Source organism: Scedosporium apiospermum, assembly GCF_000732125.1.
Source record: "Scedosporium apiospermum strain IHEM 14462 chromosome Unknown SEQ_SAPIO_0044, whole genome shotgun sequence".
In the NCBI taxonomy this organism is placed as follows: domain Eukaryota; kingdom Fungi; phylum Ascomycota; class Sordariomycetes; order Microascales; family Microascaceae; genus Scedosporium; species Scedosporium apiospermum.
In genome coordinates, this window is record NW_015971745.1 from 156381 (window position 1) to 174636 (window position 18256).

The window sequence follows — 18256 nt, forward strand, 5'->3', positions numbered from 1 at the left end:
ATGCCCCAAGATTGGCTAGCTCAAGTTCAAGCTGCCGAAGCTCGTCAAGCTGCTGAAGCTCCTCAGGCTACTGAAGCGCCTCAGGAGGCACAAGAGGAACTGGAAAACCGGGACGAGAATAACGAAGCCGTTAAGCTTTGGCTAGAGACTCTGCCAGACTCGATCCCACCCCCGGCAGAAAATGTGAGTTGTCACAATATCCCCTATTGTTTTTCCCTTTACCCATGCTCTCAGTTCACAATGTTGTTTGGATTCGCTCGCTTCTGGTTCCAGCTAAGATGCTAACGATCAACGTCCCTCAGACTCCTGAGGACTTGGCGGATAATCTTCCAGGTATCGGCGACAAGATCATTAACTACGCCGCTCTATCGTCTTCGGATAGCGATTCTTCTTATGGAGAGTATGGTAAGCCACACGAGGCCTGGTTATGCTCGTCTCAGATTCCATAACTTAATGTGGTGCCTAACGTTGCCTTGGAAATAGACAAGACGCACAACTCTCCGATGGTGGCCAATCCGGAGGAGTTCGCCGAGCGGGATCGAGCGACCATGAACGTCCAGGGTCACCTGTTTCCTCTACCTCCGACTGGTGGCGTCCCGTATACGGCCGAGACTACCGGCCAGGATCCGACCTTTAGTGGTCTTGCATCGCTCGCGTCAAACAGTAGCGGTAAGAGGCAGGACGGCCAGGAGACCCAGGGTTCAAAGGCCACTGGGTCAGAGGAGGACGCGATCTCAGGTTCTGTCAATTTCATCCTTGGAAGTGATGGAAGCAAGAGTGTCAAGGATTTGAAGAAGGATAACCAAAAAGACAGTGACAACGACTCGAAGGGAGGAGTCCATGCCGACATCGACACAGGCCCGACACATCAAGATGAGAAAGCTCTTTCCAAAGGGAAGGAGCAGCCGACTGCCTCGAAGCCCCCGGGTTCTGGTCAACAGACGGCTTGCTCCAGTAGCGACAACACGCAAGGGGATTCTTCGGGCGGTGGCTCGAAGGAGGTGCCCTAAACTCGTCACTCATGACTCGGTCCTGGGCACACAAACACAACAACGACGCGCTCTTCCATCCCCAGGACCCGTGTTCAAAGCGTCGTTTCCTTAAAATCTAACTTCGACTTACCGAGACCACAACAAACTTCTTCCATCCGCCCACAAACCCTCGAGTGCTTTTTTTTTTTTTTTTTGCCTTCTTTCTCCCTCATACACAAACCTCACACCACACCTTCAGTCATTCTTATTTTGTCAAAACCCCATATTCATATCCACATCCACACAAGAATCGTCGACCAAAGATGAGCAGGTGGGATGACCAGATTCCCATGATGCCTGATGGGCATCAGTTTGCCCATCAGGCGGCCCAAGGGGAATGCCCTGGCGAGTTTCGAGCTCCGGCAAGCCCATACAGTCCTAACGAAGACTTCCAGCCACATCAAGGCGTCGTCCAAGGCTACTATCAGACCCAACTGCATGAGCAGGGCTTCCGCGACGGTAACCTCGCCCAGAATCAAGGCCCTGGCCCCAGATTCCCAGCCCTGCAGCAAGGACCTGGCCCCAGCACTCCAAACCAGCAGCAAGGGCACAATCCGAGCATGTCTAGCCAGCAAAGCTGCAGCTGTAGTTCTCAACCGCAAAACCCCTCCCAAAGCTCCTTGCACAACGCCTCCCAGACCTCGCACCGTCGGGTGTACCATCACCGGGAGCCGGCCCAGCACCATATCTGGCCCCTATTCTCACAGCCATCTCCGGAGGAAAGGTACTACGCTCCCTCTCCTTCCCCTCACGATGTCGCCATCAACCAGGGCCAGGGGCAGCCGCACCTGCGATTTTGCAGCGAGGGACAGCAACAAAACCTCGGTCGAGCACTCCGCCAAGAGCGGTTTCCGCATTTGGTGTTTCCCGAACAAGATGTCGGTCAATCTTCCCGACTAGCATCAGACAACTGGGCTCCAGCCCATACGGACTCTGCTCCTCCCAAGCTGCATCTTCCACCCATCGCTGATGCGTACCCGTCCTCTCCAAATGGGTTCGACGGACGAGTTCCACCCCCTAAGCCCCAACCTCCCCCCCTGCCTCCGCGACCGCGTCCTCAGAGGTCTCAAGTGGACACTCTGAGGCTCGCCCAAGCGATGGCTGACATTTTTGAACCAGTTGAGCCGGGCAGTTGGGAGCTAGCACCACTTGATGCGCCGGATTTGACTAAGCCTCTACCTCCACTCCCGTCATCAGCAACCCAGGTTCAATTTGTCACAGAGCAGGGCCATTCACACGAGAAAGGAAAGGAGAGAGCCCATTCTGCTAGTCGACGCCAGCCAATCGATGCGTCGACGGTTCAAGATCACGTTCTGCCGCGTCCAGACGCCACACCGGGCCAGATCACAGTGCTGGGTCTTCCAGTTCCCGACGACGTGCCCGAGCCCATGCCTGAGCTTCCTGCGCAGGAGTATAACATCCTGCTAGTTGGAGAGGCCGAAATTGGCATCACCTCATTGATCCTGTAAGAAATTTTCCGCCCTCGAGTTGTTTTTGCAAAGTTGACGCCAACGTTTTGTCAAACAGGACCCAGGTAAATGGCCGTTGGGTCGACGCTGCCGGAAAAGTAAGTTCAGCCAAAAAAAACCCAGAGTCGTTGAAAAGAGAGCCAGATGCTAACCAGACATCGCTTCAGTGGAGCCTCAGTCGTCTAAAGAGAATGGTCGAGAAGAAGATCTCCCACGAGACCGAAATGGCTATCGACACCCGCAGGATCAAGGTCACGCTCTGGGATGCCCCCCTCGACAAAGTCGACACCATCCATCTCTTGAACACCGCTGGTTGGGACGCCGTCATTATCTGCTCGGATGCATCTTTCCCGTGTACACTCCTCGGACCACTGCGTTGGGTAAGTAACCAGAGATCTTTCCCCATATACCCTTATTGTCCCTTCTTCTTCTGCTTCCAGCTACTAACTACTGTTTCCTCTTCTTCAGTGGGCCGCCAACAAGGACACCATCAGGGCGGCCACGTGCCACCCTCTACCAATTCACGTCGTAGCCCTAAAGCGCGATCTTCTGGTCCCCGCTCGTCACCGACTGTCCAGACAGCACGGGGAATTCATGGCCGCGTCGTTCGCCGCTACCGATTACTCCGAGGTCTCCGCCAAGAAGGCCGACGGCGTAAACGGTCTCTTCGGCGACATGTTGCGCAGGATTTACAGGCAACGACTGGCCGATTGGGAGGCCAACATTGAGACACACCGGATCCAGGCGCATCGAGCTCGTACTTACAAAAAGATGTGGGGAGAGGAGCCTCCGGCCGTGTTGTGAGTTGATGTTGTTGTTGGCGCGGCGAGAAAACCGTTCCTCACTTTCGTTTTCTCGTTTCCTTTTCGTTCCCCCCCTCTTTCTTTTTCATTTGTTTTAAGTCCATTCGGACGTTCCGCTCATTTTAACAACCTTTTCCTTTGTCGGCAACCACGCTCCTTTTGTTAGTTTTCTACTTTTCTTTTGCCATTGTCCACACTCCTTTGTCATTCTCGTTTCTTTTCTTTTGTACCTTTAGGGTCGGCGTTTGGAAGGAAGCAGCATGGACAGGGACAATGAGTTGATGATACCCGAGAAAAGACACGAGGGCAAGATTACGAGTAGTAAAAGGGAATGAGGATCAGGAGTTAGTTATGAGATCATGGGTTATGAAAGCCTAGTAATGAATTGTTTTCTTTTCATGCTCATGATGATGATGGACTGAGATGGGAGGAAGTCGCGTTCTGGCGCTACGCGACTGTCGAATTTGCATCTGACACCCCATGGGGTGGATTGATGCATGCACTCAAACACTTCAGCTCTGCTTATCTAATCTCACACCTCAGGCTCACGCCAGCTTCAACCTCATCTCTTCGAACTTCAAGCTCCCAAGCTCCCAAGCTTCAAGAGCAACCAACCAAAAACCACCTATCCAACGTCCACCGACCCGTAAAACTCTCCTCGCCCTCTGGAGTCTTCCTCGAACCTACCAAGACCGAGATTATTACCCAAAAACAGCAGAATTTTAAGCAACAAACCTTACACATCAAAATGGACCCCCCACCACTCCTCCTAACAATCCGCTTCTCAACCTCCCACCCCGACCTCCCCCTCGACATCCCCTCCCCCCGCACAACGTCTCTCGCATCCCTCAAGCTCCTCATCCGGACCTCTATCCCGACGCTCTCGCGCCGCCGCCTCCGCTTCATCCACCAAGGTCGCATCCTCAAGCCCGACTCGACCTCTCTTGCCTCGGCGCTCGACCCGCGGAACAAGGGCAAGTCCACGCCGTCGGAGCGCATTTTTCTCAACTGTTCCATCGGCGACGTGCTTTCGCCTTCGGACCTGGAAGAGGAGGCGCGGACGTCGAAGTTGCCTCCTTCGGATTCTGCGGCACATGCGTCTTCTTCTTCCTCGGAAGGACAGCAGCATCAGCAGCATGATGGCGGGGCGGGTAGTACCAGGAGACGGAGGAGAGGTTTCGATAGGCTGCTGGATTCGGGGTTTTCTGCTGGCGAAGTGAATCAGCTGCGGCTACAGTTTCGATCGATTCACGAGGCGAGACACACGCCTGATACCATGCCCAGTCACGATACCCTGCTCGATATGGAGGATGCCTGGATCGATAATAACGGTACGGGCCAGGAAGATACCACGGGCGAGGACCACTTGACCGGCGGCGGTGGAGGAGGCGCGAATGCCATCGGCGACGTGCTGGATGTGTTTTTGCAGGGGATCGTTACCGGGTTCTTCATGCCGATGGCGAGCATGGCGTGGTTGTTGAGGGAGGGGGGCCTCTGGTCCAAGAGGAGGCAGGTGGCGGTATTTTTTGGCGTCCTGGTTAGTGTTATCATCGGTTTGTTTAAGACCATATCCGGTGAGGCCCAGTGATTATGGTTTCAAGTGCACCGGGAGGAATCATCGACGACGTTTATGACCATCGGAAATGGGACCCTTTTTGTATGAATACGGGGCTTTAATAGGCGGCATTTTGTATTATGCACGACACGAACACATCGACTCGGCATAGATCGAAGCATTCAAGAGAAACGGCGTCAAGGATACAATGGCAAGGGGGCGCATACATTACTTTTCAATTTATACCTTAGCATGGGGATTCCAAGATCCCACAAAACTAATATCAATAAAAGATTCGTCCCATACAAACCAGAGTGTAGGAAAGAATAAAGTCTATATACACTGCATAGTGCATAGTAAAAGAACTCATCAAGGTATCATTATCTACACACAGACAAACTCAAGGAAATTCCTGCACACAGAGCTGTGCCAAACGAGCCCTTCGTTGACAAGACGCTCCATCACCTTTTGTTTGTTCCTCAAAAGAAGGCTATGCCCTTCCATTCTTTTTTTTCCACTCTTTTGCTCACACGCTCACACGATGTTCAGTCCATAGTGATATCTGAAAGATTACAGATACAAGCTCTGGGCAGCGACAATGTCGCGCCTGATCTTGTTCAGACTCTCTTCAAACTTTTGAGTCAGCTCCTCGCTGCCCATTACCTTGCCGGCCTGGGCCATTTGGCGAAGCAATTCCTCGAGGCGGCGGAAATGGCGGATAATGGAGCCCTCGTAGACGTCCGCCATTTTGCTAAAGAAATTTGTTAGAAACTAACTCGTCTGAACGGGTAAAGAGGGGACATCGAAGAAAGAATAGAGGGCAAGAAAAAGAAGGGGGAAAAACTTACCAAATCTCCGCAAACGGACGACCCTCAGCCCACGCATAAACAAGCTCCATCAACTGCCACTTCAGCTTCTCCACATACGCTTCTTCGTCCATATCAAGCTTACTCTCCTGGCTCACCCTCGCAATGATCCTCGCCTTGGCCACAATCTCCGCGTACGGCTTCGCCAGGGCCTCCCTGAGCGCCGGTGCGTTGACCTTCTCGTCGAAGACGAAGCAGCTGAGCACGGACGCGCACATCTCGGGCGTCATCTCGTTGAAGAAGCGCTCGAAGAGGAGCTCCGAGAGGAGCAACTCGTGGCCCTCGGTCGACGAGATCTCGCAGGCGACGCGCGCCTTGAGCTGCACGACCTCGGCCTCATTGATGAAGCCGAGGCGGCGGAGGACGCGCTTGCGGGACTTGAGCTCTTCCATTTGCACGATGCTGTGGGCTTTGGCGATGGACATCTTCGTCTCCTTGATCTTGTCCGTGAGCTTGAGCTTGCGGCGGTAGAGCTCCCAGAGCTTGGGTAGCTCGGGCGAGCCGTGGAGGGGGTTCGCTAGGAGACGGGACTCGAGAACTTCGATCTTGCGGAGGAGCTGCTTGAAGGAGTCGTCGGTGATGTCCATGTTCTCGAGCGGGTCGAGGATCGGCACTCCGTCGGGGAACCTTCGCTGCACTTCGCTGAGTGCTTTCCGGAGGTTGGCTCGCTCACTAGGCGAGTCGATGTTCTTGGGCATGAAAAGCCGGATCTGGCTAATCGACTGAATGCAGGTGAGGAGGCAGGGAATTCGCTCGAACCGTGTCTTCTCTCCAGGACGCTCAGGGCTGATCCCCTTAGGTAGGGCCAAGTCGCCGCTGGGGAAAACAAAGTTGGTGTCCGTATCGGCGGGCACATTCATAAGAACGTCTATCATCTTGGACTCCTGAGGCGGGTAATCGTCGTTGCCGCCAATCTTATTACGGCGACGATCCATGGAGTTGACAACAATACCCCAGCCGAAATCGCGCGTCTCGAGAACGTCACCCTCGTCTCCCGTAAATTTAGGGTCGTAAATGCGCACAAGGCGGCCGGGCTGTAAGAATTCCCAACAGTGCGCGGGATGCTGGATGACGGCTCGCATGTCTTGGGTATACGAGTTGATCTGCTTTCGCAGGTTGTAGTATTCTTTCATGGTCGACTCGTCGGGGATCATCAATCCGTCGCGGTCGAGCTGCAGCGACATGAGCTCCTTCTCCAGGGCGGGCACACTAGCAGCGTTCTGGAACTGGAAGAAACAACGCTCCAGCATGTACTCTGGCGAAACGGCCTCGATACGCAGAAGGTTCAGCACCATGTTGTAGCCGAGGTAGAAGGCAGAGTTTAGCCTCTCCTGTTCTCCCACGACAATCTCCTTGGCGACCTCCGGCTCCATAGACTCATCAATCATCATAATCACAATACCTCGAGCATCAAGACCACGACGACCAGCACGGCCAGACATCTGGACATACTCGCCGGGGGTGAGAGGGCGTCTCTTAATACCATCCCACTTTGTGACTTGCGTGAACACGACGGTCTTGGCAGGCATGTTTAGACCGATAGAGAACGTCTCAGTTGCGAAGAGAACCTTGACGAGGGACTCCTGGAAGAGAATTTCAATGGTCTCCTTCAAAATAGGAAGCAAGCCAGAGTGATGCACGCCAATGCCTCGCTCCAGAAGGGGGAGAAGGTTGGCAATCTGCGGAAGATCGCGATCGGCCTCGGCCAAGCTCATGACGGCATTGGAGAAGACGCGCTGCACCATCTTCTTCTCCGAGTCGTTATTGAAACAAATGTTGGATATCGAGAGGGCAAGGCTCTCGCATTCTCGCTTGCTGAAGCTGAAGACAATGACGGGGTCGAACTTCTTGCGAATAATCATCTTGATGACCTTGCTGATGTCTGACTTGCTATCGGCCACCTCGTTGCGTCCCTTCCTACCCTTGTTCTTACCCTTGCCGCCGCCGCCGCCGCCACCGGGCCGCTCTTCGCTCTCCTTCTTCTTCTGCTCGACCAGCGCCATGGCCTTATTGAAGTTTTGCTCCTTGAAATTCCTCTTTTCGTCCACGACGAGATATATTCCGTCATGGCCGGCAGGGAAGAAGTAGTTTTGCAGGGGTGTAGGTCGGAAGTCGGTATATACGACGTGACAGGCCTGGTGGTGGATCTTGGCTATCCACTCGGCGAATTGGAAAGCGTTGGGAATGGTGGCGGAGAGGAAGACGTAGCGGACCTTGTCGGGGAGCAAGATGATGGTCTCCTCCCACACGACACCTCTCGTCTTCTCGCGAAGATAATGCACCTCATCGAAAACGACCCAGGCAACCTCGCGCATAATCTCGGAACCTCTGTACAACATAGACCGCAAAATCTCCGTCGTCATTACCAGACACGAAGCCGTAGGGTTAATCGTGATATCACCCGTCATCAAGCCTACGTCGCCGAAGATGGCATCAAAATCTCGATACTTTTGGTTACTGAGGGCCTTGATCGGACTCGTGTAGATGACTCGCTGATTCCGCTTCAAGCACTGCGCAATAGCATACTCCGCAACAACCGTCTTTCCAGCCGACGTATGCGCCGAAACCAACACGCTCTCATCCCGCTCGATTGACGCCACCGCAAGACTCTGGAAAGGATCGAGCTTGAAATTCCACGTCCTCGCGGGCTCGGCCGGGGGTTTGTGTTCGGATAGCGGCACGTACTCGTAGTCGAGGTCCGGCGGTAGGGCAACCTGATGCTGGATATTGTGGGAAAGAACGAGGGAGCCCTCTTCGGTCTCGGTCGTGACCAAGGACTCGGCCGCAGCGACCTCGCGAGATGCTGCCGTCTCGAATGTATCTGTCAGGACGGGCTTCTCATCTTCCTTCTTGCGTCGCTTGTCGTCGTGCTCGTCCGAGGCGGGAGCACTATCTCTGGATGATTTTGTCGGCGCGGATTGGGTCGACTGTGGGGAACTGCCGTTCTTTATCGCACCGTCGGCCCTACGCTTCTTGCGCTTGTCTGTGGGCGGTGCGACCGCAACGGGGGCTTCCTCGGAACCGGACTCATCGTCGGATTGAGGGTCGGCCGCGAAAACGTCAAAAAGATCAGCCATCTGTGAGGATTCCGTTAGGGACAGATGGTATGGGGTATTGTGACGACGTCCGTCGATGGGGATTTTAGACGAAGAAAAAAGGTCAGATAAAAGAAGAAAAAAAAAAGTCGAAAAGCGGGCGGGAGTTGGCTGGAAGTGGCAGAAAAGCGAGAAGCTCCAGTAGGTTGAAATTAGGAAGGCGGTGGGAACATGTTCAATTGATCCGCAGATTTCCCGAGAAACCCAGCTTCTACGCCGAGATGTGGAAGGTACATACGGCGACTTAATTCCACGATTCTATTCAGTGCATTTTCGAGTATTGTCTGGTACCATTTTCTTCATCTTCTGCATCTTGGAGAAGGCTTATAACTAGATATCTACAACGGAAAATATGATACTAATACAAAAACAAGAGAAAAATAACGAAAATAAAAAGAGGATACTCAAGAAAGTATACGCTCCCACTATATCATCACAACCGCCGCCAAAGCCGCCACCAAAGCAAGAAGACTCCCCCCGACCCTCGGCGCACCAGCGACCTGAACCGGCGACTGCTGAGCAGCAGCGCCCTGCGCTCCCGCACTGGGGACGGGGCCGGCAAGCGTCGTAATAGTAGAGAGGCCAAGAGGTGGAGCGGGAGCAGTGTCACTAACCTGAGCCGCAGCCGCATTTTCGACGACGGGGACTACGCCAGGGACAACTGTGAGGGTGGAGAAACCAACAGGAGGGGCAGGAGCAGAGGCATCAGGAGCAAACACCGCTCTCGATCCGCTAAATTCCGCCGCACTCTCCGGCGCGGGAATGGCGCTTGGGATGACAGAGAGGGTGGAGGAGCCAGGTGGAGGAGCAGGAGAAGAACCAGGCGGAGGAACCACCGCGCTTGACCCGCTGACTTGAGCTGCATTCCCCGCTGCCGGGACAATGGTGATGGTAGAGAGACCAAGCGGAGGGACAGGACTAGAGACAGCTGGAGCAAGTACGGCATTTGTTCCACTAGCCTGCGCCGAATTTCCCGGAGTAGGAATGACGCCAGGGACAACAGTAAGAGTAGAAAGACCGAGAGGCGGGGCCGGAGCTTCGACAGACTGCTGACCGTCAAGCCCGCGCGTGATAGTAGAGAGCCCGAGAGGTGGAGGGACCGCGGTTGTAATGACGGCGGTAGGATCGACGGTCTCGCTGGCAACAGTCTCGCTGACATCAGTCACAGTCGTGCCAGTGGGCTGCTGCTGCTGCTCCCTAGTGACGGCATTAACCACCGAAGTAGGCACAAACGTCGAAGCATCCGTGATGCCCGCGAAGCAACCACGGGCCTGCGTAGCGGCAGGCGGGCAGACAGTAGCTTCGTAGGTGACGGTTGTCCTGAGCTCGATGGGACAGACTACGGCAGCCGTGGCGCAAGCGACAGCCGTAAGCTGCGTAATAACCCCTTCGGCTCCGAGGGTGCGACCCACGAGTTTGGGGGTCTCGGCCTCGTAGGTATGGATGGTACGTTGGAGAGTAGATGTCCTCGTAATATGGATTGTGGTGACGGGCTCGCCGGCAGTCAAGGTCCTCGACGAACCGGAGCCTATGGGGAGAACATTTGAAGCCGCCGGGGTCGCGACGCATTGACGTTCCGTAGCCAAAGGCAAAGACCTAATCGGGACCGGCTGGCCGAGCGGCACGATGCACGCAGTAGGCAGCGGAAGCACGAAAAGGGTCGTGGTGGCGGAGGGTTCGAGACCCACGAAATTGTCCAGGAAGGAGACGCCGACCTGGGCGAAGGTGCCGATGTTGACGTTGATCTCGGGGACGGCCTCCAGAGCGCAAGAGTTCGTGGGAGCGACGTTGCCGATGAACTCGACGATGTTGATGAAGGCGCCGACCTCGGCTCCGGCGCCGATGTTGGGGAGATCGACGAATGGGATACCAACTTCGCCTAGACCAGGGACAGACACCCCTTGGTCGGTTCCTCCACCGATTCCAAGAGAGGCTTTGAGTTGAAGATCCACTTTTATATCGACTTGGGTGTTGTTCTTGTTGATGGTGATTGGCAGAGGCTTCGAGACGACACCGGTGCTATGACAGAAATCGTGTTAATTTCCTTCCTTTCCTTTCCAGTAACCAAATTTTTGAAAAGGGGTTGTTGTTCATACAAATCTTCAGAGTGGAGGCCTTCAGCGGTGATATCAATCTCAAAGAAAGATCCATCAGGAATCTTGAGATAAAATCCACCACTAAGATCAACTTCGGCAGAGAGCTCAAAGAGGAGGACGAGATCGATGAAGAGACCAGCCTTGAATCCAGGCAGCTCAATGTTGGCGAGCCCAGGAGGAAGTTTAAGTAGCGGAACTTGAAAGTTGCTTTGAGCGGAGACAACTACGTCCAGCTCAACGAGGGCCTCGACACCCACGAGATCGATTCGGAATTTGGGGTTGACAATGTCGTTGAGGTCGGAAGGGAAGGTCGCTTCCACACTTCCTTTGGAGCAGCACCTCGTGCAGACTACTTCAATTGAGGGGCCGGTAAAGAGGGTGATGTCGGAACTATTAAACCATGTTAAGTTAATGGCCCGTTGCCAAATAAAATGAAGACAGGAGTGGCATATTACCTATTGAACAATGGCTCATTTTCAAGTGTCTGTTCAAGACTGACAGATCTCGTATCAGTCCTCGCCACAAGACCATTCCGCCTAACCATAGGCGCACCAGGTTCCCTCGAGACCAGGCGCCCGTCCCTGTGAACAACAGGCTCAGGTACGTTTCGGACTATCTGGGCTCCAGAACCACCCGCCTTTCCATCTTGATGAGACACAAAAGGGCTAGCAAGAGCCAGCGGCGCCACAAGGCATGCCGCGAGGAGGGAACTGAACCGGGTCATAGCGGGCAGAGAAAGAAAAGAATATGAAGAACGGTCAGGGTTCCGGCCCCGTGTTGAAGAGAAGGGTTGACAAAAAGAAGAAGGCACCGAGTCCAAGAAAAAGAGTGACTTGGTCTCAAGAGAACCAAGATCACAGAAGAAACGAACGAAAGGTGTCGAAGGAAAAGTCACCAAACAGGAGAAAGAAACGAAAAACCGAGATGGGACGGATGTTTCCATGGGGGGAAGGAATGGGCCGGGGCCTTCACTTATACACCCATTTCACGATGGCAAGCCTTCCCAAGCGGAGACCAGGGAGTTGGGGTTAGAATCCTTCCCAATTCCCGCATGGTCCAAATGTCAGAGACATACCCCGTCTTCGCCCGGGGGGGCATACCGAGAGAAGAGGGACGGCTCGTCAAGGGGCTCCCATCACCAGGCTGAGAGTAAGACAAGATCCCGGTCTAGACACTAGTACTTCGTAATACTACACTCAATGGGAGAGAATTCTACTGGTACTACCGTTACAGTGAGTAGAAATTCGCATGAGAACGCTAAAATACACTGCCATGGTAATCATCGATGCGGAGAACAGAGGTAGTCGAGGCGTAGCATTGGCAGAGGTGCAAACAAGAAAAGCGATCCCACAAAAGGGCAGGTCGACCACTTCTGCGACGATCATCTGAAGGATTCAATCCAGGAACTGCCAAGGGAGATCCCCAGAGGATGTGTTGAACTGTGGGAACTTTCCGGTCATCGGAAGCGATTTTCTTATTAGAGTTGGCCAATGATAAAAGTCCAAGCAGACGTCACATTGCCAGATTGGGTAAAAGGGGTGGGCAGCAAAGCACAAGAGTAGGAGCAGGGGTATGGACGAAGAGGGGGAGAAGGGAAATATAGCTCAATCACAATGGATGATGGAATTGGGGCCGTTTGAAGGGTCGCCATGACCAGAGGATAGACCAGAGACACATGGTCGATGCGCCAAACGTCAGTGAGGCTGGGGCGATCTTGGATACCAGTCGGTGTTAGAAGGTTGCATTGGACGTTCGTGCTGGCAGGGGCGCGACACACTCCGAGTTTCAGAGAATTTTCTTGAGCGTCTGTGTCCCTTGCTGCAAACTGCGACATCAGCACTCGATGTCTCGAGCAGCCAAGAACTGTGCGAAACAGACTCCTGCATATTTTTGTTTGCGCGACGAACATTGGACATTTCCGGTTCGCGATCATGGAGGACCTCGATTATCGCACCAATTTACCCAATTGAACTAGGGGAGGACAGAGCCCTTCTGGTCCGCATGGGCTGGCTATTACTATGCTCCCAGGCCATTCCGAGCGTTACTGCATTCTGGCGTCGGCAAGCCATCCAGGCCAGGCTCGCCATCAGGCTCCGTGTTCAGGCAAGGACTTTAGAGGCAATGGAGCTCAAGATAAATCGAATGCCCCGCGAAGGATCCCCAAAGGATCAAAGAGAGCCCCTGTATTCCAATTCTTCCAACTCGAGGCCAGGCGGTGTCCTGCACCCAACGTCTCGCAAAGGCCGTCCGTATATGCGACCAGGAATCCATCCACATTCCAGTTCGCAATCTCCAGAGACCAGGCCAGCCTTCCTAGCTAGCGAGTAAAAACCATGCCAACAATCAGAGAACCGGCCACCTTCGAAGGATCGAAGGAGCGGGCCGCAGGCTTAGTTTAGCTAGCCAACGTGGCGACGATTAATATGGCGATGGCTCGACTTCGTCAGTGTCAGTGTGTCAGATCTCCCATCGAAACCCGGTCGAGAAACAAACACGCAAAGAACAAGCATATCAATCTGATATATTCTAATGTAACAGTGAGCATGAAGGTGAACAATTCCACAAGCGCCCACCTACATCATTCACCTCCTGCTAGTAAACATAGAATAGGGGAAAACAGAGGAAAACCGACAACAGACAAAAATAGAAACGCCCTGAAGATGAGGAAGGCCCCCAGGCAAGATATCTAGAACAACAGCCTATAGGGAAAAAAAAAAGAACAATAAAAATTAGACCAAACAGTAACAAAACACAAGGATCCAACAGGCATTAATCATGGTATTCCCTTTCCCATCATCGCAAAACCCGATTTTTGCGCCTGAACACCACATGACAAAATGCATATCGTGATCCTTTTGCCCCCTTCATATGTCTGCATCACTAGTACAAAGATGAAAGGGGGGTAAATGAACAAAACTCAGCGGCTGCAAAAAGCAGCCGCACCTCAAAACCCCCTTACACAACACCGTTCATGAAGAATCACTCTTACAACATCCACCACAAAGGGCCTACAGAGCCCTGAGAGTGATCAGTGAAACTCCAATGCCTGCTTTAAGCGGCAGGTAGCCCTCGAGACACCAAGGCTCCTCACTTGCCGCAATAACTCCATTAAGATCGAGACTTGTTAGCGAGACGCGCCATCGGCGCACTCATGTCCCTCCTCTCCACACCCTTAACCATCTGCCTCCGTGGCGTCGCGGCTCCCTGTGCCGCGCTTCGCGCACGCCCCCGACGTTCACGGATCTGAGCAAGCGCCTGTTCCCGCGTCATGGTCGGCGTCAAAGCCGGGTTGGAGGCGTCAAAGGACGACTGGCTGCCCCGAGACTGGCTCCGAACGCGGTTCTGGAAGTCGGACTCATCCGGGATCTTATCATCTCGTAGAGGGACTGTTGTCGTGGTGGTGACCGTGTAGAACGCCGCCGAGGTATGGGGCCGCGATACATCCGTCGTGTCTATCTGCATCTGAGCGCGTGGCGTAGCGTTCTCATCCTCATAGACGATGCATCGGGCGTTGTCCTCGTTGGACATGTCGGACATGGTCGGGATCGAGGGGAGATCGTCGGTATAATCATCATGCATGTCTTCATGGGGGGCGTTAAGGAGGGAGAGGAGAGAGGTTCGCTCCTGTGCTAGCAGGGCAAAGGAAGGCGGGTCGACGGAGGGAGTCCTGGCGTACTTGGGATGATCCGGCCTAGGTTCGACAGGGGTAGGTGGTTCGGTATAGGTATCTTCTTCAACCTTTTCCAGAGCCTCAGCCTCTTCCTGCGAGATGGTGCGGAAGATGCCCTCCTTAGGGCAGAAAATAGTGCTTCGTCGCTTTTCCTTGGGTTTGGGCTTGGGCTCCAGAGCAACGACTGCCTCTTGCTCCTCCTCCTGGATAGGGGCTCTAGCCTGAGCCTCCAATTCTGGAATGGCCATTTCGGCGTCGGCGGCCCTCTTGCTAAGAATGGCCAAATCAGCAGCGTCCAAAATCTCAATATTCTGAGGTCGCATGCGGCGAGGCGAGAGCAAGGTCGTCCGTCTGTTCGACCTTGCGCATGGGCAAGAGCGTAGCTCGCACTCTGCGAGGAGGAAGTCAACGTGTTCTTGCGCCCGGTCCGCGCGCTTCTTCTCCCACTCGAGCTGCAGGGAGAGATCCTCAATCTCTTGCTCACTAGCTGCAGAGGAGACAATGTCCACGACGGACAAGGATGCCCTGGGCTTCTTCTTGGGGGACGCAAACTCATCGTCCGCATCGTCGGCCGGGGGAAGCGGTATACAGCCCTCGGCAGCGATGCGAGCTACCTCCTCGTTCTTCGCCAGGGTCTTGAAGGCATCACGTTCCTGTTCGACGACCTTGACCCTCTCCAACGCCTGCTCGAGCTGCTCTTGCACTCCGACAATCTGATAGCGTGCCTTGAAGGCTTCTTGCTCTCGAGCGCGACTGCGCTCCTTCTCCTTGACGAGGCTGGACTCGGCTGTCTTTAGGGACTCCTTAGCCAACTTGAGTTCTTCCGCATGTTTAACTCCGACCGAGTGCGCTTTGAAGTACTCCTTTCGTTGTCGTCGGATCTCTTTTTCCCAAATCGCTTGCGTATGTTGGTGCATTTCTTTTAAGCGGATGTATTGGTCCTTTAGAAAACTCCAATTAATATCCATCGAACCATATTCGAGGCCGCCATTTGGGGTGTAGGGAAAGACTTACCATAACCTGTTCCATGCGCTCACTAACTCGCTTCTCTCTTTCCTTGCCGTCTTCAAGGGCTTTTCTCAACAATCTATTCTCCTCGCGAGTTCTCCGCACCTCATTTTCCGCCTCTTCGCGGCCGATAAGGGCCCTTGTGAGCGCGGCGTCTGCCGTCTTGCGTTCGAGCTGCTTTCCATGGCTCGCGAGGCTGTTGAATTGGGAAATCTTCTCGTGAACGGAGCTGTCCCGTAGCTCGTTTCGTATCGTGGACATGAGGGCGGAATGGGGTCTCTGTTGGTTAACGCGGTCTGGCGAGCAGATATTCAGTGGCCTTGCAGACCCCGGAGGGCTGCTGGAGAAGTTTGGGTTATTTTCCATTGCTAGTGGATGGTGATGTAGTGCGTGGGTGTGTTTGTCGGGGCGTGCGGGAAATAAGAGAGGACCTCTTAAATGCTATTGCATCTTAAGCAGCAGAGAAGAGGAATCCGATTTGCCTAGTCGGAATTATTAGTCTTGCTTTTGGTTTTCTTTCGCAAAGAAAAGCGTTCAGTGACTGTGTGCCTGGGGGAAGATTCGAAATGCTGAATCCAACTTGTTCGTGGCGATGTTTACTTTCTAATTGAAGTTGTCTTGGTGTTGTATCACGCCCCGCCAACCCGCCAAAATTGGCAGGCACCAATGGATCATATTTGATCATATCATTGATAAGCCGTTGACTGGGAGACGGCCTGAGGACAAACGCGGCTGCGAAAGCTGGAAATGGTTATATCACGTGACCAATTACTGCCATTTTGGCCCTGCCGAAATTAGGCGTGCAGATGAAGTGGAGCGGAAAGAGCTGCACAATGCACGAAGATTGGACAGATCGTCACTCTCACCGTCGTTGTGCCATTGAGCCAAGAGCTCTCTAGATCACTTGAAGCTTCTGCAGCCACTTTGGAGCTCTCGTGTTAGTCCGAAGCTTCGTCCATAGACCTGTCTACATAGCTGCCAAGAGGCTGATCAATCGAGAGAGCTCCTTGGAGCTCTTCTCTTCTCGGCCCACTTTACTCAGAACCAGCCGAATCGCTGTAGGATTCGAGTCTCTCTCTGAATAATTCCTGGTTTCGTTCTTTAAGAAACGAGTCGATACGAGCCTCGTGTCCTTGACCATCTCTCAACACGCGATTGGTCTTAAGAAGATCCACCTCCCGTATTGGCATAAATTGTGGCGTGACCTTTCCAGGAAGTGTGGCTAGAGGAACGGGCCGTACGTAGCACTTTACCTCGAATCTGGGACGTAACAGGTGGGATATTAATGAGACAGCTGTCCTGAAATCAATGGGGTCTGATATTCTACACGGCGTCTCCCACTCTTTCCCTCCCTTTCAACTTCTCAATTGAATAGACGACTGGCTGGCCAGAAGTAATCGACCTGATAGAAAAATCCACAGGATTCCCACGATTCCAAGTTGAAGCTCTGAGACCACCCGGACGCTTCACCCACCCAAAGCCACAGCCCACCATGGCAGATTCAAGCTCGGTACGGCAGCGCAAAGCGCCATCAACCGAGAAACCCTCGCCTAAGACAAGCGATACTCGGAGAAGGGTTCGAGAAGAAGATGATTCCTCCTCCTGGGTGGTTGACGCCCTCCGCGTAATCACCTTTCTGTTCCTCGCCTCGTGCGGCCTCAGCTACCTCATCAGCGGAGGCGAGACATACTTCTGGGGCATGAAGAATAAGCCCAATTACATGCGTCTAGACTGGTGGAAGAGCCATTTCGTACGTCTCGTCAGCGCCCCAATATCCCTACAAATCCGGAGCTAATCAAATCATACAATAACAGCAACCACCCCTCGAACTCACCATCGAGGAACTCGCCGCTTTCGACGGCTCCGACCCATCCACACCAATCTACCTCGCCATAAACGGCACAATCTACGACGTCACGCCCGGCCGCCGCATCTACGGGCCCGGTGGCTCCTACCACTGGTTCGCAGGCTGCGACGCCTCTCGTGCCTACGTAACGGGATGCTTCGCTGATGACCGCACAGCCGACATGCGCGGCGTCGAAGAGATGTTCCTCCCCCTCGAAGACGTCGAGGTCAACGCGCTGTACACGAAGGAAGAGCTCAAGGAGCTGAGGAAGCAGGAGATGAAGGCGGCGAGGGAAAAGGTGCATGAGGCGCTGAAGCACTGGGTGGATTTCTTTGCCAAGAGCGATAAGTATAGGAGGGTCGGTACGCTGAAGAGGGAGAAGGGGTGGTTGAAGAATGAGCCGAGGAGGGAGCTTTGTGACGCTGCGAAGCAAGGGAGGGTGAAGAGGAAGACGCCGGAGGAGAGGGCTAGGGAGAAGGAGGAGCAGGAGAATGGGGGAGCGTAGACTCGGCTGGGGATTAAGATGAGCATATGGAATAACGATGATCATTTGGAATTCTGTGGCCTTCGTCAACTCGAGGTATTGATGCTTCTCTTCATCGTAAGAGCTGTCAATTCTTCAGATCAACTGTTCGTGATAAATACCCTACTCTTTCATTTCCCTCCACCACGAACCTCGATTCTGTGCTCGTCTGGCTGTTGTCGGACAGCCCAGCACCGGATCCGACCCTTGTAGACTGAGCACAAGATGCAACATGTCAACGCACAAGAAACCGCAACTACTCAACTCCAACTTCAAGCACATGTCAATATCACG

At 53.7% G+C, this 18256-nt stretch overlaps 5 protein-coding genes across 5 annotated transcripts; 3 read left to right on the forward strand and 2 right to left on the reverse strand.

Annotated features, from left to right (window-relative positions):
• SAPIO_CDS0895 (uncharacterized protein) lies at window positions 1-1010 on the forward strand (the record flags this gene model as incomplete). Its single annotated transcript, XM_016783575.1, has 3 exons — window positions 1-183; window positions 303-405; window positions 484-1010. 3 exons carry the CDS (start codon window positions 1-3, stop codon window positions 1008-1010), a joined length of 813 nt encoding a protein of 270 aa, XP_016645849.1.
• Window positions 1011-1294: 284 nt separating this feature from the next.
• On the forward strand, window positions 1295-4891 carry SAPIO_CDS0896 (uncharacterized protein; the record flags this gene model as incomplete). The annotated part of the gene is made up of 5 exons (XM_016783576.1): window positions 1295-2496; window positions 2559-2598; window positions 2668-2880; window positions 2969-3300; window positions 3847-4891. 5 exons carry the CDS (start codon window positions 1295-1297, stop codon window positions 4889-4891), a joined length of 2832 nt encoding a protein of 943 aa, XP_016645850.1.
• A 537-nt stretch (window positions 4892-5428) lies between these two features.
• On the reverse strand, window positions 5429-11639 carry SAPIO_CDS0897 (uncharacterized protein; the record flags this gene model as incomplete). The annotated part of the gene is made up of 5 exons (XM_016783577.1): window positions 5429-5609; window positions 5707-8801; window positions 9302-10838; window positions 10916-11305; window positions 11371-11639. 5 exons carry the CDS (start codon window positions 11637-11639, stop codon window positions 5429-5431), a joined length of 5472 nt encoding a protein of 1823 aa, XP_016645851.1.
• Window positions 11640-14023: 2384 nt separating this feature from the next.
• SAPIO_CDS0898 (uncharacterized protein) lies at window positions 14024-15959 on the reverse strand (the record flags this gene model as incomplete). The annotated part of the gene is made up of 2 exons (XM_016783578.1): window positions 14024-15526; window positions 15600-15959. The coding sequence occupies 2 exons, from the start codon at window positions 15957-15959 to the stop codon at window positions 14024-14026; spliced, it is 1863 nt and encodes a 620-aa protein (XP_016645852.1).
• Window positions 15960-17085: 1126 nt separating this feature from the next.
• Window positions 17086-17944, forward strand: SAPIO_CDS0899 (uncharacterized protein; the record flags this gene model as incomplete). Its single annotated transcript, XM_016783579.1, has 2 exons — window positions 17086-17343; window positions 17408-17944. 2 exons carry the CDS (start codon window positions 17086-17088, stop codon window positions 17942-17944), a joined length of 795 nt encoding a protein of 264 aa, XP_016645853.1.
• Between the last annotated feature and the right edge of the window lie 312 nt (window positions 17945-18256).